The sequence below is a fragment of the Narcine bancroftii genome, chromosome 1 (assembly GCF_036971445.1).
Source record: "Narcine bancroftii isolate sNarBan1 chromosome 1, sNarBan1.hap1, whole genome shotgun sequence".
In the NCBI taxonomy this organism is placed as follows: Eukaryota; Metazoa; Chordata; class Chondrichthyes; order Torpediniformes; family Narcinidae; genus Narcine; species Narcine bancroftii.
Genome location: NC_091469.1, coordinates 268,949,615 through 268,971,077, shown reverse-complemented (window position 1 = coordinate 268,971,077; position 21,463 = coordinate 268,949,615). Strand labels below are relative to the sequence as shown.

General features: G+C 38.6%; 1 protein-coding gene across 9 annotated transcripts in view; it reads left to right on the top strand.

Annotated features, from left to right (window-relative positions):
* The window catches only part of ush1c (Usher syndrome 1C), a 171,668-nt gene that overhangs the window by 22,241 nt on the left and 127,964 nt on the right, over positions 1 to 21,463 (top strand). For 8 of the 9 annotated variants that reach the window (XM_069898454.1, XM_069898463.1, XM_069898445.1 and 5 more), the window contains exons 2-4: positions 7,998 to 8,065; positions 11,780 to 11,923; positions 14,616 to 14,754. In XM_069898454.1, the coding sequence (XP_069754555.1) occupies positions 7,998 to 8,065; positions 11,780 to 11,923; positions 14,616 to 14,754 (351 nt within the window). Of the gene's footprint in view, positions 1 to 7,997; positions 8,066 to 8,207; positions 8,259 to 11,779; positions 11,924 to 14,615; positions 14,755 to 21,463 lie in introns of those variants that run through there. The other variant, XM_069898477.1, reaches the window with a different exon arrangement.

Here is a 21,463-nt window from a genome sequence, read left to right as displayed (position 1 = left end):
TAATATATTTGATCTGTATAAAAGTTTTAGGATTGTATGAATATATTTATGGAAATTTTTTAAAATTTAAAAATAACAAAGCTTCAAAACTCAGAGCAACTTCTCACTGCTGGAGTGCCCTTGCTCTTTTGCCCCTCTCCTGAAGTCATTGTGATATTTTCATGTAAAAATTTTTTTTAAAAAAAGTTAAATATTAACCTCACTTTTGTTTTATCAGGAAAACCTCAGGGCAAAGTAATGCAGCTAATGAACTGCTGTTTGCAGATCATATTTTTATGCTGCAGTTTTATTTTACAGATCCCAGTTATATTTGAATCTCAGAAACATTTTGGGAACATCTGTTGTGAAGAAATAATGTAGTCACTGATTAAATATTAGTTAACTGATGTCAGGTCCAAAAAATTCACTTGTGTATGAGTTACAGAATCATCTTCTGTAGTTTTTTTTTAAATGATGTCTTTAAAAACACAGTCCATATTATGTTCATAATGAAAATATTTCCTCAGAATTAATATTCATTGTAATGTTTCATTGATCTATATATTGATTTGGCATCGGGTTGACCATATCAATCCTATCAGTCGTAAATTGCTGCATTTATTTTCATCTACGTGCTTAGACAAATGACATTAGGGACAAGGAACATTTTAATTGGAAACCTATATCTTTCAATTTTTTTTAATTATGAATGTTCTTTTTGGAATGCCCAGCATTCAGTTTGTTTTAATTTCCTGCTCAATAAATTCTTTTTTTTTTTGAGAAAATTTTTTTTAGCTGATAGACTTAGTAATTCACATACAGTTGTAAATATCACTGTCAGATTTAGCTTATTGTACAGAACACCTTGAGAAAATTTTTGAACTCTGTTAAGAAACCACATTTAATTCTAGATGTTGCATATTTGAAATGTCTTCAGCTTGTAGTTGTTTTAACAACTGTTTTTGCCTTATTTTTCCCTATGTACCAGTATACCACAGGAATTACAATTTTATCCGTTGACTTCATTACTTTATGATTGACCTTTGATACTTGACATAAGAACCTTTGTCTCAATTGTACTGGAGGGTTCACTGCATACTGTATTTTCTCTGCATAAATAAGAATTGCATTATCATTTGAGGTATAGGGATTCCTTTTTATCTTTTCACAGTTTTGTTTCTTATCAAAAGTAATATTCTCATGTATGAGAAACAAAACTTTCTGGATGTGACTGGTGTGTTATTTTTCACTTAGCAGAATATCTAAAACAAAAGATGATTAAAAAGCTGCACATACTTTCAGATGTTTTATAACCAATATAAATTCTTTTCTTTTTGGGGGGGGGGCGGGGCTGGTGAAAGAAATATGCATATATATAGTGAACGAGTCAATTGAGGAATAGTTTGACACCTTAACATTCTTCACTTTAAGGTTCTTATGAATATAATGTATGATTTCTGCAATTTTTTTCTGTTCTTTTCCAAATCTCAGCTTGCAAACTGTATTTTTTTGCCACACATCATAACATTACTTTTCTGCTTTATCCCTCTGAGTACCATAATAAATTTTCATGACTTAACCCATGTCTCATTTGGAGGAATAAATTAATGACAGCTTTTGAACATGGAATGATCTTTGAATTTGTAACTGTAATTTTATAATGTTGCACATACAATTTGATCTCCTAGTCATTGAGTTGTATCATCTGTATTCATTCATATAAAATTTTGGTTTGGGGTCTGCAAGACTTTGCTTTGATATTAGTTATAAGTTCTAACAAAAAAGCCATTTGGAAAGCATATTGAAGGTTGTGGAAGTGACTTGTACCATTTCTATTGATGCTAATAGTGGGAGGTTTTTGATTGATGATGTTTATGATGCCGTGTGACTTTGTGAATTGCTCGTCTTGTATTCTTGATTTTAAATAAGCAACACCAGAATATTCAAATAGTTTTTCAGTTCAATGTAACATGATTAAGCATTTTGTAGCCTCCAGATGATAATTGAACAGCGGTCTGCAGTCTCAATTTTTTATGATCCCTTGTACTGTCTCAGAAAGCATTAATTATTATGACACATAAATGATCAAATGTTAGACCCACAATGTTTTCAAATAAAGAACATGGTCTGACTATCTTGTTGCCAGTCATAATCAATGCCCTTTTAATGTCTTCAGTGATGTGTTTCAAACATTCCTGATGCAGACACTACTTGATCAGTACGAAGGCCAGATTGAGCTGACCGATGCCCAGCATGGCGTGCAAACCATTGAAGACTGAGACAAACTGGGGTCAGATGTCAATGCCTAAAACTTATCATTGAGCTCCGTGAAAGAAGAATGACATGTTGACGGAAGGATCAAAGCGCCTTGCACTTAGTTCCTCCATGTAATGTTAGAGTTATTCTAACTTTAGTTTTCTTTTAAATAACATGCACATTTTGAAGTTTTACTTATACTTAATTTTTTCAAATTCCTTAAATATATTTCAATAGGCTTGCATCCGAGACATTTTGAAGAACTGACATTTTTGACAGCAGTGATCTGTCAAAGTTAGTCAGTATATTTCCACGATGGGGCAACAGCATATGCAGTCTAAGACAGATTTGCGACTCGGAGCCTCCTCTAAGGAACACCTTCTGTGTGCAAGTGGTCGTGAAGTCTGGCTTTCCATACCTGGGAGAGAAAAAAATAAGTCGGGGTGAATATTGCAAGTTGCAAGCCTGGTCCACTAGTTTAGCTGCTAGATTTCAGCCAGAAGCCGTTAATAACAAATGCTTAGTTTGTGAGTCGTTACGTACTGTAGGCTCATACACAAACAGAAACCCTTAAGACCCTTCTCGTGTGCATTTTCCACAGGATTATAATCAATCCCTGTTCATGAGATTCAAAGTTCATGGTTCAGGGATAGTCAGCATGGCTTTCATTTGGAAAATCATATCTCAGAAATTTGAGCCTTTTGAAGAGGTAACCAAGAAGATTGACGATTAGGGCAATGGATGTCCAAGTGGATTGTAATAAGGCATTTGACAGCGTCCTTTATCGTCAGAAGGTCCGTACGTATGGGATTCGGGGTGAGTTGGCCTATTAGATGCGGAATTGGTTTGATGGTAGGAAAGAGAAGGTGGTAGTGGAGGGTTTGGAGGCCTGTGATCAAAGATGTTCAGCAGAGATCAGTGCTAGGTCCAGTGTTGTTGGTAATGTATTTAGCATGATGAGTAAGTTTACATATGACATGAAAATTGGTGGTATAAGAGGTGGTATCATCTAAGATTACCACAGAAAAACGAGACAAAAGAGCACAGTTTTAAACCAACTTGACTGATGGAAAATAAGTATCAATATAGTATTTAAAACAAAATTCCTTTTCTGGCTTATTGGGTGGCGAATGGTTTTAGAACTGCTTGTTAACTTATTAACGAATGTAAATATGGACCCAAGATACATTTGGGATTCTGTTATTTTAACGTGCTTTGGATGATTTTAGTGGCCATCAGTGAGATCGAGGAAGGAATGAAACCAGCTTCACTTGTTTCTTTCAATGGATCCAGGGTGAGCACCCATTACCACTCCTGGGCAAACAGGACCAATCTAGTTGCTGTTGGCCTCTTCCTGCCTTGCACCCAGCTGTAACTAGGTTAACCTAGAAATGGAATCTTGAAGCTCAGTGCCAAGTTCGGCAGGGTCCTGTGCAGATGAAATTGTATGTCAGCCCAGTTGCCAGGCTTGACCAGGCAGCATGTTGCACATATGGGCATAGGTTGCACACCAATATCACAAGACAAGCTGTTATCAAAGAGGACTTGTCCTGTAGTCACCTTTTAGCTTGTCACGAACTGTCACAGAATGAAAGCATTGTAATTGCCAGGTGTTTCTCTACATGTGATTTCCTATCAGTTGATGCAGCAGGAAATGACTCTCCCTAAGCCCAAGTAGTTTGTTGTTGAAACAATTTGGCTTAGTTGTCAACCAGGAGAAACAAAGTTTCAGAAAGATATAATTTGCTGGTGAGATGAGTACTGAAATGGCATATTCTCCGATTTTAACAATTTAATAATTGGATATTGAGTGGAGACCGACACATGGACACTGGATTTACACAAATCTGAAGACAGCAAACTAGATAAAAAGGCACACGAGATCATTTTCCACTAATGGGAAAATATATAGAGAGTCTGTATGTTGTATACTATTGTTGAAAGAGATTGTGTTTGTTTGGATTTGTGTGTGAGTCTTTGAAAATCAAAAATAAAATATTCAAAAATGTTGCTTATGTGAAGCATTCCCATTCGGAAAGAGATTGAGGAGCTTCTTCCCATGGGCAATGAGAATGCTGAGAGATGAAAGGAAATGCTCATACTAGCCATCCGAGACTCTTGTATTTACAAACAATATTTATTTATATATATGAAGTTTTGTCCTGCGTATGTATTGGTTGTCTGTATGTGAGTGTGTTACCTCTGGTTGTAGATCTGCTGTTTTCCACCAACGACCAGAGAACGCTGTTTCATCGGGTTGTATTTGTGCAATCAGATAATAATAAATTTGGGACTTGATCACCATGGTGCAGTGCAGGATGGAACTCCATAAGTAGTCACTTGGGAAATCAAGAAACCAATTGTATTTCAGTCAAGCAATGCAGAGAATTGTTATCAATCTCATTTGTGTTTTTTATGAAACGTTAAACTAGAAAGGATGAGCACCTGGTTGTTTTAATAATTGATAAGTTGATGGAAATTTATTAACTATAATTATTACAAGAACCGTATTAATGATGTTAATCATGCAGCTGGTCAAAATTGTACTCCATGCATTTAATATTTGGAGTAATGAGGAAAGGATTTTACAAGAATTCTTTTATTGGATTCATTGTTCAGATGTGGAATCTTTTGAAATTTTCAAGTGAAATTGTGAATCTGGAATAAGACCCTTTTTTGTTTCTGAGCATAGAACACGTCAAAAATTGGAATGAAAGAATGTGGAGTATCAAAGTTAGCCAGTGGCATAAAAATTTGTGGAAGGGCATATTGTGATAAGATTATTTGGATTCTGCAGCAGGATCTAGATATACTGTACAGTAAGTAGACATAAGTTTGACAAATAGAGTTTAATTTAAGAAACTGTGAGGCCTTTTGGAATCTAAAGGCAGACAGTATTACCTAAAAAATTGCATATGAACAAAGTGTAGAGCAATTTAGATGGTCCTGTAGACAAAATGCAAAAAGGGAGCATTCAGGTTCATCAAGTGATTAGGAAGTCTAGTGGTATATTGGCTCTCAATAGGCATTTTCAGGTGGCCAATTGACCCACTTGTAAAGCCGCATATTTTGGCAAAATGTGGCTGTGGGAAGGCCACGTGAATGTGCAGGAGGCGCCTGCAAGGAGAGTTTAGTAACCCTCCTCTGAGAGGGATAATCCCTGCAGCACAGTGGTCTCCCCGCCATTCGAATGCAGCCACCTGAAAGCGGCTGCATTCGGATGACAGTCAGCTGGCCAGCGCCTGACGGATCCTCTCCCAGTTCCCACACTCTCAGGTGGCCAGTGCGTGCTGTCAGCGCGGGGACGTCCCCACACTGATCCCGCTGCCCCGCTCTCACCCCACTCACGAAATCAGTCCCACACTGTCGGGCAGCTGGCGCGGCTGTCCCCATACTGGTGGGACTGATTTCGGGAGTGGGGAGAAGGGGGATGGAGCGGCCGGGGTGGGAGAAGGGGGCTGCTGAAACAATGTCAGAACCTGACTCGAGCGTTCCCGTACTCCCCCACCGACCACTCCAGCCCTGTGAATGGGGAGAGAGCGGAGCAGCAGGATCAGTGTGGGGACCTCCCGCGTGGGATGTCCCTACACTGACAGCCCACGTCGGCCGCCCCACAGTGTGGGGACTGAATTCATGAGTGGGGAGAGAGCAGGGTAGCGGGATCAGTTTTGGGATGTCCCCGCACTGATAGCTTGCGCTGGCTGTCCCAGCTGACAACCAGCCATCCTGAATTGACAGCCCATGGAACAGGAGCCGGAATGCACTCAGATGCGCATCCCGGCGCAGCTGTCCCTTCAGGTGGCCAGCGCTGCGCTTTCAATGCTGTCACCTGAACTGCAATTTAAAGGGCCACTTCTGCTTCTTCAGGCACATTCTTAGCGGAGAATGCACCTGAAAAAGCCCATTGAAAGAGGTTTGGAATGTAAAAATAGGCAAGCATTGTTACAATTGTGCAGAGTATGATGGAGATGACAACAGGAGTACTGTGCAGTTTTGGTTATCATATTTAAGAAAGGATGTACTGAAATTAGAGGTGGTTCAAAAGAGATTCAATGGGTTAATTTCTGGAATGAGAGGGTTCTCCGATTAATAAGGTTAATTATTTTTTTTAATGCAGCATGGTAAAAGCCCATTCCAGCCATTTAAACCCATGATGCCAACTTAACTTGTAACCTAATACATTTTGGAGGGTGGGCTGAAACCAGAGCATCTGGAAAAATCCCATGCAGACACAAGGAAAATGTGCAATCTCTGGACAGCTCCAGCTTTGAACCCAAGTCATTGGTACTGTAATGATGTCACGCTAAACGGTGCTGCTCACAAAATTAAAGAGATTATCCCTCTCCATTTTAGATTTTTTAATGATGAAAGAAGGTGATAAAGGAAACTCTTTTAGTTTAAAAACACCGAAATGCTGGAGGAACTCAGCAGGTCTCGCAGGGTCCAGAGGAGGTAGAGATATATTACCCCAAGTTTCAGGTCTGAGCCCTTCTTTAACTCATTTGTAAAGGTTCCATTATTGTCATATAATGCTACATTTCGAATGTAACATACATGAAATTCTTTAACTTCTATCTACTATAAGGCAGACAGAGACCAGACACTTAGTCCAGCACCCCTCACATTTATAGCCCTGGGACGTCGGGGACAATTAAATCTATATTCTTTGGAATTGAGAAAAAAATGAGGAGTGAGCCTATTAGGATGTTCAAGGTTCTGAGAGGGATTGCAGGAAAGATCTAAAGATGGGAGAATCTCAAATAAGAGGACATCTTATAAGATTATGTGGCAGTCTTTTAAAATGAAGGTGCAGAGGAACTTTTTGCAGAGGCTGAATCTTTGGAATTCACTACCCCAGAAGACCAGACGCTGGACTGTTGGGGACATTGAAAGAGGAAACAGATACATTTTTGAAAGATTGGGGATTAGTGAGCTCTGGAAAACTGGCAAAACAAGATGAGACCTGGGCCAATCAGGTGTGATCATATTGAATGGTAGGCCTGGTTTAAGGGGCTGAGTGGCTTCCCTTGCTGCTCATATGTTCTTATTCTAAGACCTTGGTGATGATTTAACTCTGAAACATTTATGCAAAGTTAGTGGCAAATATACATGGTCTCTTTTTTTTGCATCTTAACACTGAAAGAATCCAATGCAGAAAAGAATATTCATTTTGTGGGGATAAAAATGTTATTAATTTTAGGTGATTAATTGAGAATGTGGTGTAAAATGACACCAGCTCAAGAGAATAGTTTGCCAGGATAGAGACTATCAGAAGCCAGCTCTGTTGGGTGGCAGATAACCAACAGAATCTGATACACCTGTAATACTTCATTGCCTGCTGCTTGGATGCTGACATTATGTTCTCTGAACTCCTGATCACTTTACACGTTAGTATTTTTGACTCAATTCTGCTGAGCAAAAATGTGTTCCATTAATGAATGGCCCAAGAGATTCTTGAATATATTTATTCAACAGCTTAGTGACCATCAGGTACAAGAGATTTTATTCAAAAACCAAGTTATTCTCAGATACTATTTTTGTACTGTATTAGTCATAAATAAAACCGTTAGTCATCGACTTATAGATTTTCAACTACTTTTGGCAACAGATTGACAAATTTGGACTTTCAATCAGATTGCTAAAAACCTTGCTGTTTCATTATCAGATAATGTTTATAATGATTCTGCTGTTGAGCACACTTTAATTGTTATTTAACTCTTATTTTGTGGGGAATATATTTTCTTTTTTTCTCTTTTCCCCAGGTGGATATTTTAATTGACAGTGATGCCGAAAAGGACTACCTTTATGATGTACTACGTATGTACCACCAGTAAGTAGCTTTACCTACTATTCTGTCCTATTTTGAGGGTTTGTGCCGTATTTGCAAGTAAGATTTCTTGTTTCTAACTGTATTTATGTTATCCTAACAAGAATCATTATTTTTGTGCAGGCAATTCCAGAGTTGCTTGCAATTGTAGGGCAGAATCAGATTTCAGGTGCCTGGTACTATTTCATCTGCAAATGTAATTAAATTTTACATTTTTTAATATATTCTTCTCACAGGAGCTAATAAATAATAATTAAGAATAAAATACTGCCTCAAAATATCCCAAAATGTTCTCCAATTAAATGCTAATTTATTAGTGTTGAGATGAAGATTTATTTGTGTTTATCATGTAAAGTGAATAAGCTTCCCAGATTGAACTGAATATTATAATTGCCAGTGACATATTAATACAATACAACAAATCAGTTTTTGTTTTCTGCAGAAATTGATATGTTGAAAATTCACTACCTGTTTTGAAAGTAAAGGTATACCCTGTTTTACCAAAGTAGAGTGTACCTATGAAAACTTTCATAAGCCGAAATGGCATAAAGTGAAGACCTATTCACTACTTTTGAAGGCTATTTTCATAAATGTGAAAACCTATTCTCATTTCTTTCGGATAGCGAATACAGGTTTCTTCATAAAAGTAAATTGCCTAAAGCAAGTATTGGTAAAGCGGGGTATACCTGTATACTATAAAATGAACTCTTAAAATCTCCTTCATCTTAAAAAGGTGTATGACTAAAGGTTAGGATTTATTTCTAGTGTTCTGACCAATTTTGCTAAACTTTAATTAAATTTCACCTAAGCTGAATCTCTCTTGCATGAATCATGGATGGAAACTGCAACAATGTGACATGGGATCAGAGGATGGGTAGGGAGCCATGAGTTACTGGTGGATATTCTTAATTGGGTGAATCCTGTGTAAAAACTACAGGACCATCTAAAACCAAGAATAATGGGTGATTTTGTTCATCCCACCTTGTAAAATGATTTGTTAATCATCCAGCTCAGAACAGCTTCCTGGTCAGATTTGATCCTAATCAAACTAAAGCCCCTTTCACACTTGCCATTGATCCCAGGAATCAAACACCAATCGGCCTTTAAAGTGGCAAGTGTGAAAGCAAAATCTGCTCATCACTGGCGTCAGATGACGTCCTCATGCCAGGGATTGCCAGCCTCAACCCATAGTACAATTGCCAGCGTCTGCAGATATCGGCATTGAGATCGAGTGTTAAATAGGCAATTGCATTGCAGGCACTTCATATTAAAGGTAGAACAAATGCTGGGGATAAACCCTTCCAAGCGTGAAAGCGTTCGGTGTCCTGGTTAGGAGTGGTCTAGTGTGAAAGGCCAAACCTCCATTCCTGTCCCGGGGCACTGAACAGTCGATTTACTGGGATGCAAATGTGAAAGGGGTAGTTCTAATTTATGTTGAACTGCTGAACATTTATCAGAGTATTTGCTGTACATGTGGATTGTCAGAGAAGAGAGAGGTTTCACATACATTTACTTGCATAAAGTTCTACTTCAAAATAGCAGTGACACGTTTACACTTTAATGTGGGTATTAAAGATGATCATTGCCAATCTGTCTCTTTTACAAATGGAAATGAAATTTTGGGATCAAAAATTTATAATTATCAATGCAGTACAGCAGAAGACCACTAAGAATTAAGACAATGCAATCTGAGTAAAATATTTGGTAAATATTTAAAAAAATATTTGTCTCAGAATATATTTTAATGTTTAAGGTTTTGTATTTAGTTTAAATCATGTTACAATCTTAGTGTAAATGTAGACCTGTCTGATGATTACAATATATTTTGTAGGTCATTGCCATATAATTATATTAAAATATATTGCAATGTTTGTATGACCTTTTATATGAACTATTAAGAATTATTAAATTGGAAAATAGAGGTTGAAATGTCTCTGAGTAAAGAAATTGAATATTTTGATATTAAATATTGAAGCAACAGCATGATAAAATTGTTGGGGAAAAAAAAGGAATTGAATTCTGGAAAAAAATATTTTATTCCAATTTTGCCATTGCTACAGCAATGTTGTGTGGGATATATTGTTTCCATTCATCACTTGAATAAACGAAGCACAAAAGAAGCTGAAATGTAGACGTTGGCAAAGTTTCCATGTGATCTTTGTGAAGAGGGCTGGTTTTGTTTCCCAGTGGGCTTTTCCGCTTCAATTTCATTGATGTTTGCCTAATTGCTTTTGCCATTCATAAAGCAAAGCCCTTCAGTGTTTGGATCATCTGTAAAACGACAGTTCTTAATAATTTACTGCCTGTGCTGGGTTAATGAAATTCTCAGCAATAAGACTATAACAGCAAGCCCTTATTTATTTCCACATTACTTAGTTTGCATCAAGACATTACGTATTCTTTCAAATATCCACAAAACATGTATGTGCATTCATTTAAATCCAGGTAGTTGGGCTGTAAGAATACATCCAGCACCAGTAGTTTGAGCACCATATTTCTGGACTCTTTGTTTTGTTAAATTGGTCCCCGATCAAAACATGCCCTCTGCCTCAGATTTGACTCACTTTGAACTATTAACTGAATGATGAACTCATTCCTTAGTTTGCTTTAGATGTTGGTACATTTATGTTTGAAATTGGTTGCGTCGATTCAATGATACACTGTTTAGATTCCACAGAAGTTTGAGGTGGAGTGGGGAGATGCACCTGGTGAAAAGAAATATCTGGAAGGGTCTTCATGAGGGCCTCAATGGAAAAATAATTTTTGATGAATTTGTGTGAAAGCTTATTCTGCAGATTTTTTGATGAAGATTAACATATTCTGCATGTTTATGGTTTAAATGTGCTTAATGTCCTTGTTTTATTATGTTTTAAATTTTTGAGGATTTATGAATATCCCAGAAATATTACATTTTAAATAATTATAGCTATTAAAACTGTCAAGGAGTGTGGCTTAGCCAGATGTCACTCTGAAAACTGGGACATGGAGTCCAAAGGGTTAAATATGTTGTGAAAGTGGGCAGGAGTCTGTGGCACGATTAGCGCAACGCTTTTACTGTGCCAGTGACCCAGGTTCAAATCAGGCGCTCTCTGTGAGGAGTTTGTATGTTTTCCCCATGTCTGCAAGGGTTAGTTCCAGGTTTTGTCCCTCCCAAACATCTTTAGATGTTTACCAATATCTAAAGCAAACTAAGGAATGAGTTCATCATTCAGTTAATAGTTCAAAGTGAGTCAAATCTGAGGCAGAGGGCATGTTTTGATCGGGGACCAATTTAACAAAACAAAGAGTCCAGAAATATGGTGCTCAAACTACTGGTGCTGGATGTATTCTTACAGCCCAACTACCTGGATTTAAATGAATGCGCATATATGGGGGCTGTTGGTTAATTGGGGTATTTGGGTGGCACAGGCTAGTGGGCAGGATAGGCTTGTTACCATGCTGTATGTCTTTTTTTTTTAAAAAAGGAAGTGAAGTATATATATCTGCTATTTCATGAGCTTGTGGATGGACAGGAGGCATGTGAATGAGTTTTGAAATGTACCAAAGATCAATGAGTTCGTACATTGTCTGAACAAGACATTTGGCTGCAGTACCACTTTATTCAATAATCTTCAACATTCTGACAATGTTGAAGTGAATCTGATAAAGTTACAATTACACAAAACAAGGTGGGGGGGGGGGGGAAATAAATCAATAAATTTTATTCCTGTTTCTCAGATCAATGGATCTTCCTGTTCTGGTGGGAGACCTAAAATTGGTGATAAATGATCCAAGTCGTCTGCCAATGTTTGAAGCAATTCGACCACTTATTCCTCTCAAACACCAAGTGGAATATGACAGTCTGACACCAAAACGATCTCGGTAAGGAGTAAACTAAGTCACAGTTCATTGATGGATATAATAATGTACCTCCTGATATTTTGCCCTGATGAAGTTTACAAGAATTTCTTTTTCACCAATTTTCAACTGGATTATTCCATTAGATACATTCCTTCAAATTCATATTGCAAGAGTTTTAATCTGGCATGGTGTTGTGCTCCTTCCAAAGGAAGGATGAAAGATGAATGTTAAAGTTTCTCTCTTGTGATGCAAGAAGTAAAGAAATATTATTGTTGGTAAATACAATGAGTGGTAGGGTCCTGCTCACTCAGAATTGGGGCATTCTCAAGAAAGACATGAATTGACCAAAAACAATAGTTAAAATAAATGTGCTCTTTGAAGGGCCAGTTTGGGGAAGGGACGTGTTTTCTGGTGATGGTGGAACATTTGATGAAGTGGAGTTTCATTTGATGAAGTGAAGTTCAATAAGGGTTTTTATGTAGCTTTAAAAAGGCAGAGAGGTCAGTCGAGTAAAATCTTATAGGATTCAACAGGAAATGGCAAGTTGCATCCAGAATTAATTACATTGCATGGAGCAAAAGATAATGTCCAGAATGTGTTTTTATGACTTGAAAGCAATTCTACAGAGCAACGTATTGCTTTTCTGGTATGTGTCAATGACGTAGACTTGAATATAAGGACCAAGATTTTAGAAGCTTGCAGATGGTGCCTTAATTTTCAATTGCATAGCTATATTTACTTTATATGTTATGTGATCACATTGTTTTTTTTTAAATGGAAACATTCTCTGAACCCTTTGGCAGCATAAAATTTGTACTATTCAATTGCATGGTTCGAAATATTGCACAGTATCAAATGAAGGAGAACATTTAGAACCATAGAACATTACAGCACAGAAACAGGCCTCTTCAGCCCTTCTAGTCTTTTCCAAACCATTTTTTTTGTCTTGTCCCACTGACCTGCACCCTCCATACGTCTCCCATCCAAGTACCTGTCCAAATTCCTCTTAAATGTTAAAATTTGAGCATGCATTCACGACTTCAGCTGGAGGCTGAACCCCTACCACTCTCTGTGTGAAACGAGCCTAAACTTTTCCCCTTTCACTCTTAACCCATGTCCTCTGGTTTGTATCTCACCTACTCTCAGCAGAAAAAGCCTATCTACGTTTACTCTGCCTATCCCCCTCATAATTATAAATACCTCTATCACATCTTCCCCTCATTCTTCCATCCTCCAGGGAATAAAGTCCTAACTTGTTTTACCTTTCCCAGTAACTCAGCTCCTGAAGTCCAGGCAACATCCTAGTAAATTTCTCTGCACTCTTTCTATCTTATTGATATTTTTCTTTTAGTTAGGTAACCAAAACTGCACACAATACTCTAAATTTTGCCTCACCATTGTCTTGTACAACTTTAACACAACATCCCAACTCCAGTATTCAATACTTTGATTTATAAAGGCCAATATGCCAAAAGCTCTCTTTACAATCCTATCCACCTGTGACACCACTTTCAGGGAATTATGTATCTGTATTCCCAGGTCTCTCTGTTCTATCACACTCCTATTGGTTTGTCCTTCCAAAATTCAACACCTCACACTTGCCTGCATCAAATTCCATCAGCCGTGCAGGATGTACAAGTGATAGCATTCCTTATGCAATGTCCAACTGCTACATTCCCTGTGAAACTGATTTATATTCAAAATTTAAATCCAGTGGTGTGGGCATAATACACAAAGCAGGTGTGAGAATCATGGACTAGATCTGTGTTTGCAGTAACTTGTGGATTTGCTGAGAAATGAGTTGAAGCACAAACACAGCAGAATTAAATGTGTCGAATTTCAGACTGCAGATGATCTGAAGATTACTGAAGTGTTGACACCTCAAAATGGGCTCTTCAATTGTGATGACACTGGTCCTCCAGCGAGACCAGTAGGAGGAGCACGCTTTCGTTTCATTAATTCAGAGGAAGAAAGCAGCAGGGCAGCAGTGCACCTAACATTCTGAGAAACCCTACTTCTATCTCCATCTGTCTGAGAAGCAGTACATCTAGAAAGAAAATAAAATCTTGGTGGTGACAATAATCTGAACAGATAAAGTAAACCAAAATAAAATTGCTGGGAACATTCAACAGGTTAACAGCATCTCTGGAAAGAGAAACATTTCTGGCCAAAACCCTATCATCAGAGCTAGTTTATAGACCTTCATTCTAACCACAGACAGAAGATCACATTGAGCTAAGCAGAAATTGCTATTAAGGTCCTGAAGCTGGATCACTCAGGTGATGCTCTGAAACTAATTACAATTAATGCATGCTAATATTATGATGGTGCCGATTAACCACTAGTCCTTGCTGAGTCCCTGCAGGAATATTATGCTTTAACAAGGACAAAACAAATTAGCTGAGGATCCCCCTAGAAGTACTATTTTCACAAATGATTTAGTACGCAATTGGATTTCTAGGCCATTGCCAAACTTGCTTTTGTGATATTAATGGACAGTGGTAGTAGAAAAGTGGAAAATATAAATGTCTAGAGAAATGTAAGCGTTGCATTTAAGGAGGACAAACCGTAAAAGAATGATTAATTATTGCAATACTGAAAAAGTAGGTGCCAACTGCAATGTTTTGGAAGGATGGAGGTGTTTTCTTTGGGGGAAATTGCCATTGAGCATATACATAAACATTCAATATATATTTTTTTTATCCCTCAAAAGGAAACTCAAGGAGGTGCGTTTAGACAGAACACATCCTGAAGGACTAGGCTTAAGTGTGCGCGGTGGATTGGAGTTTAACTGTGGCCTCTTCATCTCCCAGTTAGTGAAAGGAGGACAAGCCGATAACGTAGGCCTGCAGGTAAGGATCACTGCCTAAAGTGAAAAGAAATGGGGGTGCGGGGGATGTGCAATTTTGGCTGAAAGATGAAAATAAGCTCTAAATGATTGCAGGCAAAATATGATGATTCTCCACTTAATCTTTCAACTGTGGGTTTAGCTCAACTGTTGATTCATGGCATTTCACACAAGTCTTTTGATCCCCTTACACCCATATCCACTGGTGCAGAAAAACAATCTGCCAGACAAACTCAGCATGTTCAGCAGTGTCAGTGGGAGAAAAAGAATGGTCAATGTTTCAGGCCTGAAGCCTTCATCAAGACATCCCTTCATCAAGGGTTCCGGCCTGAAATATTGGCCATTCTTTTTCTCTAAATGATCATTCTTGTGCAAAGACATTGCCAACAGATAATGGGATTGGTGCGTTACGAAATTTCTCCCCCTCCTAAAAAATATCCTTGTCTTTGATCACATTTTTATTTTTATTCTCTTCATTTGAGGGTCTCTTTTAAATGTTTTCTTCCCAACATCTTTGGCTCATTGTTTTCTTTTTTTAATGCACATCCATTAAAGGCAAGAGGCTACCTTTCTGTGCTGAATTGCCCTTCATTCAACTAACTTACTTTAGGCAGTGGCAGGTATCTGAAAAATGCATCACACACTATTTGGCCTGATGAGTTTTAGATTTTGCTTATTCATGCAATCTTAATCCATAAAATGTTTTACAAAATCAAATTTCCAAACTTGAATGCTCAGCACACTGGTTTTTACAAAGGAAAAGCTGCACCCAAAATGCTTATTTATATTTGTTCTTCCCTGAAAAGACTGCACATTTACACCTTGCCACTATCCCCGAGAATAGTTAAAATGGGAAGTGACACTAAGTGCTCAAACTAAAGATGTCATTTGTTCATTCAAACATTAAGCTTCATTGCACCTGGTGTAAAATGAAAAGGTTAGAATGGCACTTTGAAGTGACAAGCACAGGAACCCTACTCGGGTACTCTGAGAAGGGAATCATTGAATCTGACTTAAATTGGTTACTTAATTGTTGGGAGGGGAAAACCCTTATCGTGAGGTGTGGCTATTTTATGCTCAGCTGGAGAAAATCTACACACTTGCTGCTTCATTTGGAAGGTGAATTTTGGATTTGTGGAAAAAGTGATCATGTCTCATTCCTGGTGCCTGCCTAGGAATGGTGTAGTCATAGATAGCAGACAGGATTATTGTATTTGATTGTGGGATCTTATTGGAAGTGATTTAGCAGCGCAATCATTGAACACGAGTTCATTTTCTGCTGCCAAGAATTGGGTGAATGATGCTAATTAGTCACAATTAAGTTCCTCTTATAGTTTTTTTTTTATTCAAGTTTTTCAGTATATTCATTGCTTGTGGTGCTCTAAAGCAGTGGTTTTCAAACTGCCCCCCCCCCCCCCAAATTCTCTGTCATGGATGCTTTGTGATTAGTAAGGGATGCTTAAGGTGGAATGTGGGTGGAAAGAAAGTTTGAAAACCACTGTTTTAATAGTACTTTATTGACTCATTATGTGCATGGTTTCATAACTCCACAGGAAATGGGCCAATGACATTTTTCAAGCAAAATATTTCAGAAACAGTTGGGTCCAGAGCAGTGGTTCTCAACCTTCCCTTCCCACTCACATACCTTAAGTAATTCCTTACAAATCACAGAGCACTTATGGCATAGGGATTATCTAAGGTGGAATGTGAGTTTGGGGTGGGGGGGCGCAGTTTGAAAACCACTGATCTAAAGAATACCCCTAATATTTAACAATTATGCACAACTTCCAAGTTTTTAGGTACTTTCCCTTGCGAAACTGACCAATTCTGATGTTACTTTCTAACTTCATTCATTCTTTTAGTCAAGAGGGCTGGCTGATGTCCATTTTTTGTGCAGTCATCTATAGTATTCTTCCTAAATTATTGTGCCTATGGTCATTTGACCCTTTCTTCTTCGACGGGTTAAAACTCATTCAATCCTCCACGTGTATGCTAAACATGGAAAGCATCATAGAACTGACAGACCTATACAATTCCAGAACTAATGGGTCAGAATGTTCTCCAGCCCAATATATTCAGTGAAGATGGGGAATAGCTGATGGGAAAAGAAGACCGTGGTCCTCTCTATCATCAATAGTTTGAGCTCAAAGACTAGGGTGAAACATTTATAACTTTCTACAGCAGTGCTGTTGATAAATTCAAATAGAAAGACTTCCCATTCAAAAACTAAATACATTTCTAATTTGATTCAATTCCATTTACATCAAAGAATGGCTGAATGCAATGCAGCCTGATAAAGGCTCAACTTTAATACTGAAAGCTTCAGCTGCAAAATGCATAAACCCTGTTGGAAACTTGTTAAACTACAATGTTCCAGAACGTAAAGATTCGTGGGACTGATCCAGAAAATAAATATGCATGGGATCCAGGGTGAAGGAATAGTTTGGATTTGGAATTGGTTTGCCATAGAAGACAGAAGGCAGTGTTGTTATTTTGGTAGAGGTTTATTAACAGTGGTGTTTGACAAGGATCGGTGTTGGAACATCTTTTGTTTCTGGTATACAGTATATATATCTATATATATATAGATATATATAGATATATATATAGATATATATATATAGATAGATAGATAGATATATTATATATTATATATAATATATATAATATATATATATATTATATATATATATATATATATAATATATATATATATTATATATAATATATATAATATATATATATATTATATATATATATATATATAATATATATATATATTATATATATATTATATATATATATATATATATATAATATATATATATATTATATATATATTATATATATATATATATATATATAATATATATATATATATATATTCTTTTTTTTCTTTTCTTTGGCTTGGCTTCGCGGACGAAGATTTATGGAGGGGGTAAAAAGTCCACGTCAGCTGCAGACTCGTTTGTGGTTGACAAGTCCGATGCGGGACAGGCAGACACGATTGCAGCGGTTGCAGGGGAAAATTGGTTGGTTGGGGATGGGTGTTGGGTTTTTCCTCCTTTGCCTTTTGTCAGTGAGGTAGGCTCTGCGGTCTTCTTCAAAGGAGGTTGCTGCCCGCCAAACTGTGAGGCGCCAAGATGCACGGTTTGAGGCGATATCAGCCCACTGGCGGTGGTCAATGTGGCAGGCACCAAGAGATTTCTTTAGGCAGTCCTTGTACCTTTTCTTTGGTGCACCTCTGTCACGGTGGCCAGTGGAGAGCTCGCCATATAACACGATCTTGGGAAGGCGATGGTCCTCCATTCTGGAGACGTGACCCATCCAGCGCAGCTGGATCTTCAGCAGCGTGGACTCGATGCTGTCGACCTCTGCCATCTCGAGTACTTCGACGTTAGGGATGTAAGCGCTCCAATGGATGTTGAGGATGGAGCGGAGACAACGCTGGTGGAAGCGTTCTAGGAGCCGTAGGTGGTGCCGGTAGAGGACCCATGATTCGGAGCCGAACAGGAGTGTGGGTATGACAACGGCTCTGTATACGCTTATCTTTGTGAGGTTTTTCAGTTGGTTGTTTTTCCAGACTCTTTTGTGTAGTCTTCCAAAGGCGCTATTTGCCTTGGCGAGTCTGTTGTCTATCTCATTGTCGATCCTTGCATCTGATGAAATGGTGCAGCCGAGATAGGTAAACTGGTTGACCGTTTTGAGTTTTGTGTGCCCGATGGAGATGTGGGGGTGCTGGTAATCATGGTGGGGAGCTGGTTGATGGAGGACCTCAGTTTTCTTCAGGCTGACTTCCAGGCCAAACATTTTGGCAGTTTCCGCAAAGCAGGACGTCAAGCGCTGAAGAGCTGGCTCTGAATGGGCAACTAAAGCGGCATCGTCTGCAAAGAGTAGTTCACGGACAAGTTTCTCTTGTGTCTTGGTGTGAGCTTGCAGGCGCCTCAGATTGAAGAGACTGCCATCCGTGCGGTACCGGATGTAAACAGCGTCTTCATTGTTGGGGTCTTTCATGGCTTGGTTCAGCATCATGCTGAAGAAGATTGAAAAGAGGGTTGGTGCCAGAACACAGCCTTGCTTCACGCCATTGTTAATGGAGAAGGGTTCAGAGAGCTCATTGCTGTATCTGACCCGACCTTGTTGGTTTTCGTGCAGTTGGATAATCATGTTGAGGAACTTTGGGGGACATCCGATGCGCTCTAGTATTTGCCAAAGCCCTTTCCTGCTCACGGTGTCGAAGGCTTTGGTGAGGTCAACAAAGGTGATGTTGAGTCCTTTGTTTTGTTCTCTGCATTTTTCTTGGAGCTGTCTGAGGGCAAAGACCATGTCAGTAGTTCCTCTGTTTGCGCGAAAGCCGCACTGTGATTCTGGGAGAATATTCTCGGCGACACTAGGTATTATTCTATTTAGTAGAATCCTAGCGAAGATTTTGCCTGCAATGGAGAGCAACGTGATTCCCCTGTAGTTTGAGCAGTCTGATTTCTCGCCTTTGTTTTTGTACATGGTGATGATGGTGGCATCACGAAGATCCTGAGGCAGTTTACCTTGGTCCCAACAAAGCTTGAAAAACTCATGCAGTTTGGCATGCAGAGTTTTGCCGCCAGCCTTCCAGACTTCTGGGGGGATTCCATCCATACCTGCTGCTTTGCCACTTTTCAGTTGTTCGATTGCCTTATATGTCTCATCCAGGGTGGGAACCTCATCCAGCTCTAGCCTTAGGGGCTGTGTGTATATATATATATATATATATATATATATATATACACAGCAGGTATAGATCAGTTACAAATATGGGCAAAGAAATGGTAGAGGAAGCTTATTTTGGTCAAGTGTGAGGTGTTGTACTTTGGGACGTCAAAGGCAAGTGTAAAGTATACAATTCATAGAAGGACTTAACAGCATTGATATGCAAAGTGATCTAGGAATACACGTCTATAGCTCATTAAAAGTGCCTGTGAAAATAGACAAGATGGTAAAAGTTAGCATATGACATGCTTGCCTTCATTGGTAAGTACATTGAATAAAGGGGTCATGTTGAAGTTCTATAAAACTTTAATAAGGCCACATATGGAATACCTTGTGTGATTCTGGTTTCCCCTATTACAAGAAAGAATTGAAGATTTGGAAAGGGTACAGAAGAGATTTGCCATGAAGCTGCCTGGTTTACAGGGTCTGAGTATGTGGAGAGATTGGATTAACTTGGGTTGTTTTCTTGGAGCATCAGAGGCTAAAGAGTGACCTGATTAAAAGGTTTTAAATTTGTATAGGGCAGAGTTAAGTTAGGCGAATAGTCTTTATCCCAGGATAAAAATGTCCAACACGAGGAAGTGTGCTCAAGGGATGGGGAAGTAAAAAGAAGTGGAAGTTGTTTTATTATTTTACACAGAGGGTGCAGAGTGTGGTGTTCACCTGGAACAGGGTGGTGGATGCATGGAACAGGATGGTAGATTCTTAGAACAGTTTGCTAGGGGGTTTGGAGAAAGCAGATATACGAGAGGCATTTAAGAGGCTTCAAAGCAGTCAATAGAGGAATATGGAGGGATATGCATCGTGCAAGCAGCAGAGCTTTAGTTTAACTTGGCATCCTGTTTGGCACAGACATCATGGGCCGAAGGAGCTGTTCCCATGCTGTACTGTTTATGTTTGATGTTGATACCTGAGGAAGGAGAAACAGTCTAAAACTAAGCTGACCAATTACTGTACCGTGAGCTTATTTTCATTACAAGCTTTACGCCACTTCGCTTTTTTCGAAAGACCTACATTAGTACCCGTTTTTGCTAACCTGAAAGAAATCTGGAGGATTTTTTTTTTTGCTTTTACAAAAAAAAAAGGCCAAGAGTGAACATAGCATTCAGCATTTGTTTTTTCAGTGAGTTGTTATAGAGGCAGCGCACATCCCGAGCAGCAAGAGTGGCGCCGCCAAGCTCCTTCCCTGGGAACTACAATCTGTATCAAGCCACCATAGCTTTGAATTGTGTTTGTGAGTATCTGTGCTTTATCTCGATTTATTTTGTGCATCCATTAGCTAAATGTATCCTAAGGTATTAGAAAAGCCTAAGAGAGCTTGTAAGGGTTATACGCTTCGTGTAAAAGTGGACTGGGAATGCTCAAAATATTTTCCCATATAAATTAATGGTAATTGCTTCCTCACTTTAAGCCATTTTGAACTTCAGGATGGCAGGGGAAACCTGTATTGGCAAAGTGATGGCAGATGTAGAAATAATATCAGCAAGTGGAACATTTTCAAGAGCAACCTACTTGTGCACAATTTTGGTTTTGTGAGGACAACTCAGCACTTATTTTCAAAGTGAACAGAGAACTCCAGAAGTGAGGTAAGAATTACTGCTCTTAACATCAGGCAGCTCTTGACCAAAAATCATATCACCAAGCTCTTTTCAATTTGAAATCTATGCAAATTGAGAGGAAATATTTCCACTGTATATGGTAGAAAGGAAGATGGTCACTGCAAACAAGTTAATTCAACCCAAAACATTACTCTTGCAATTGCTCTTGATGGTTTTTTTGATCTGGCCATCTTGAGCTGCATTTCATCTGCAATAGACAAGTGAAGATGATGTTTATCATTCCTATTGACTTGTTCTGTCTCTGCCAAAATCTGACAGATCTGCACTTGAAGAGGCCAATAATACCAATTCAGTCTGTACATCCTGTGACCTTGCTGCTTCTTCCAAGTAGTTTTGATGCAGAATGGT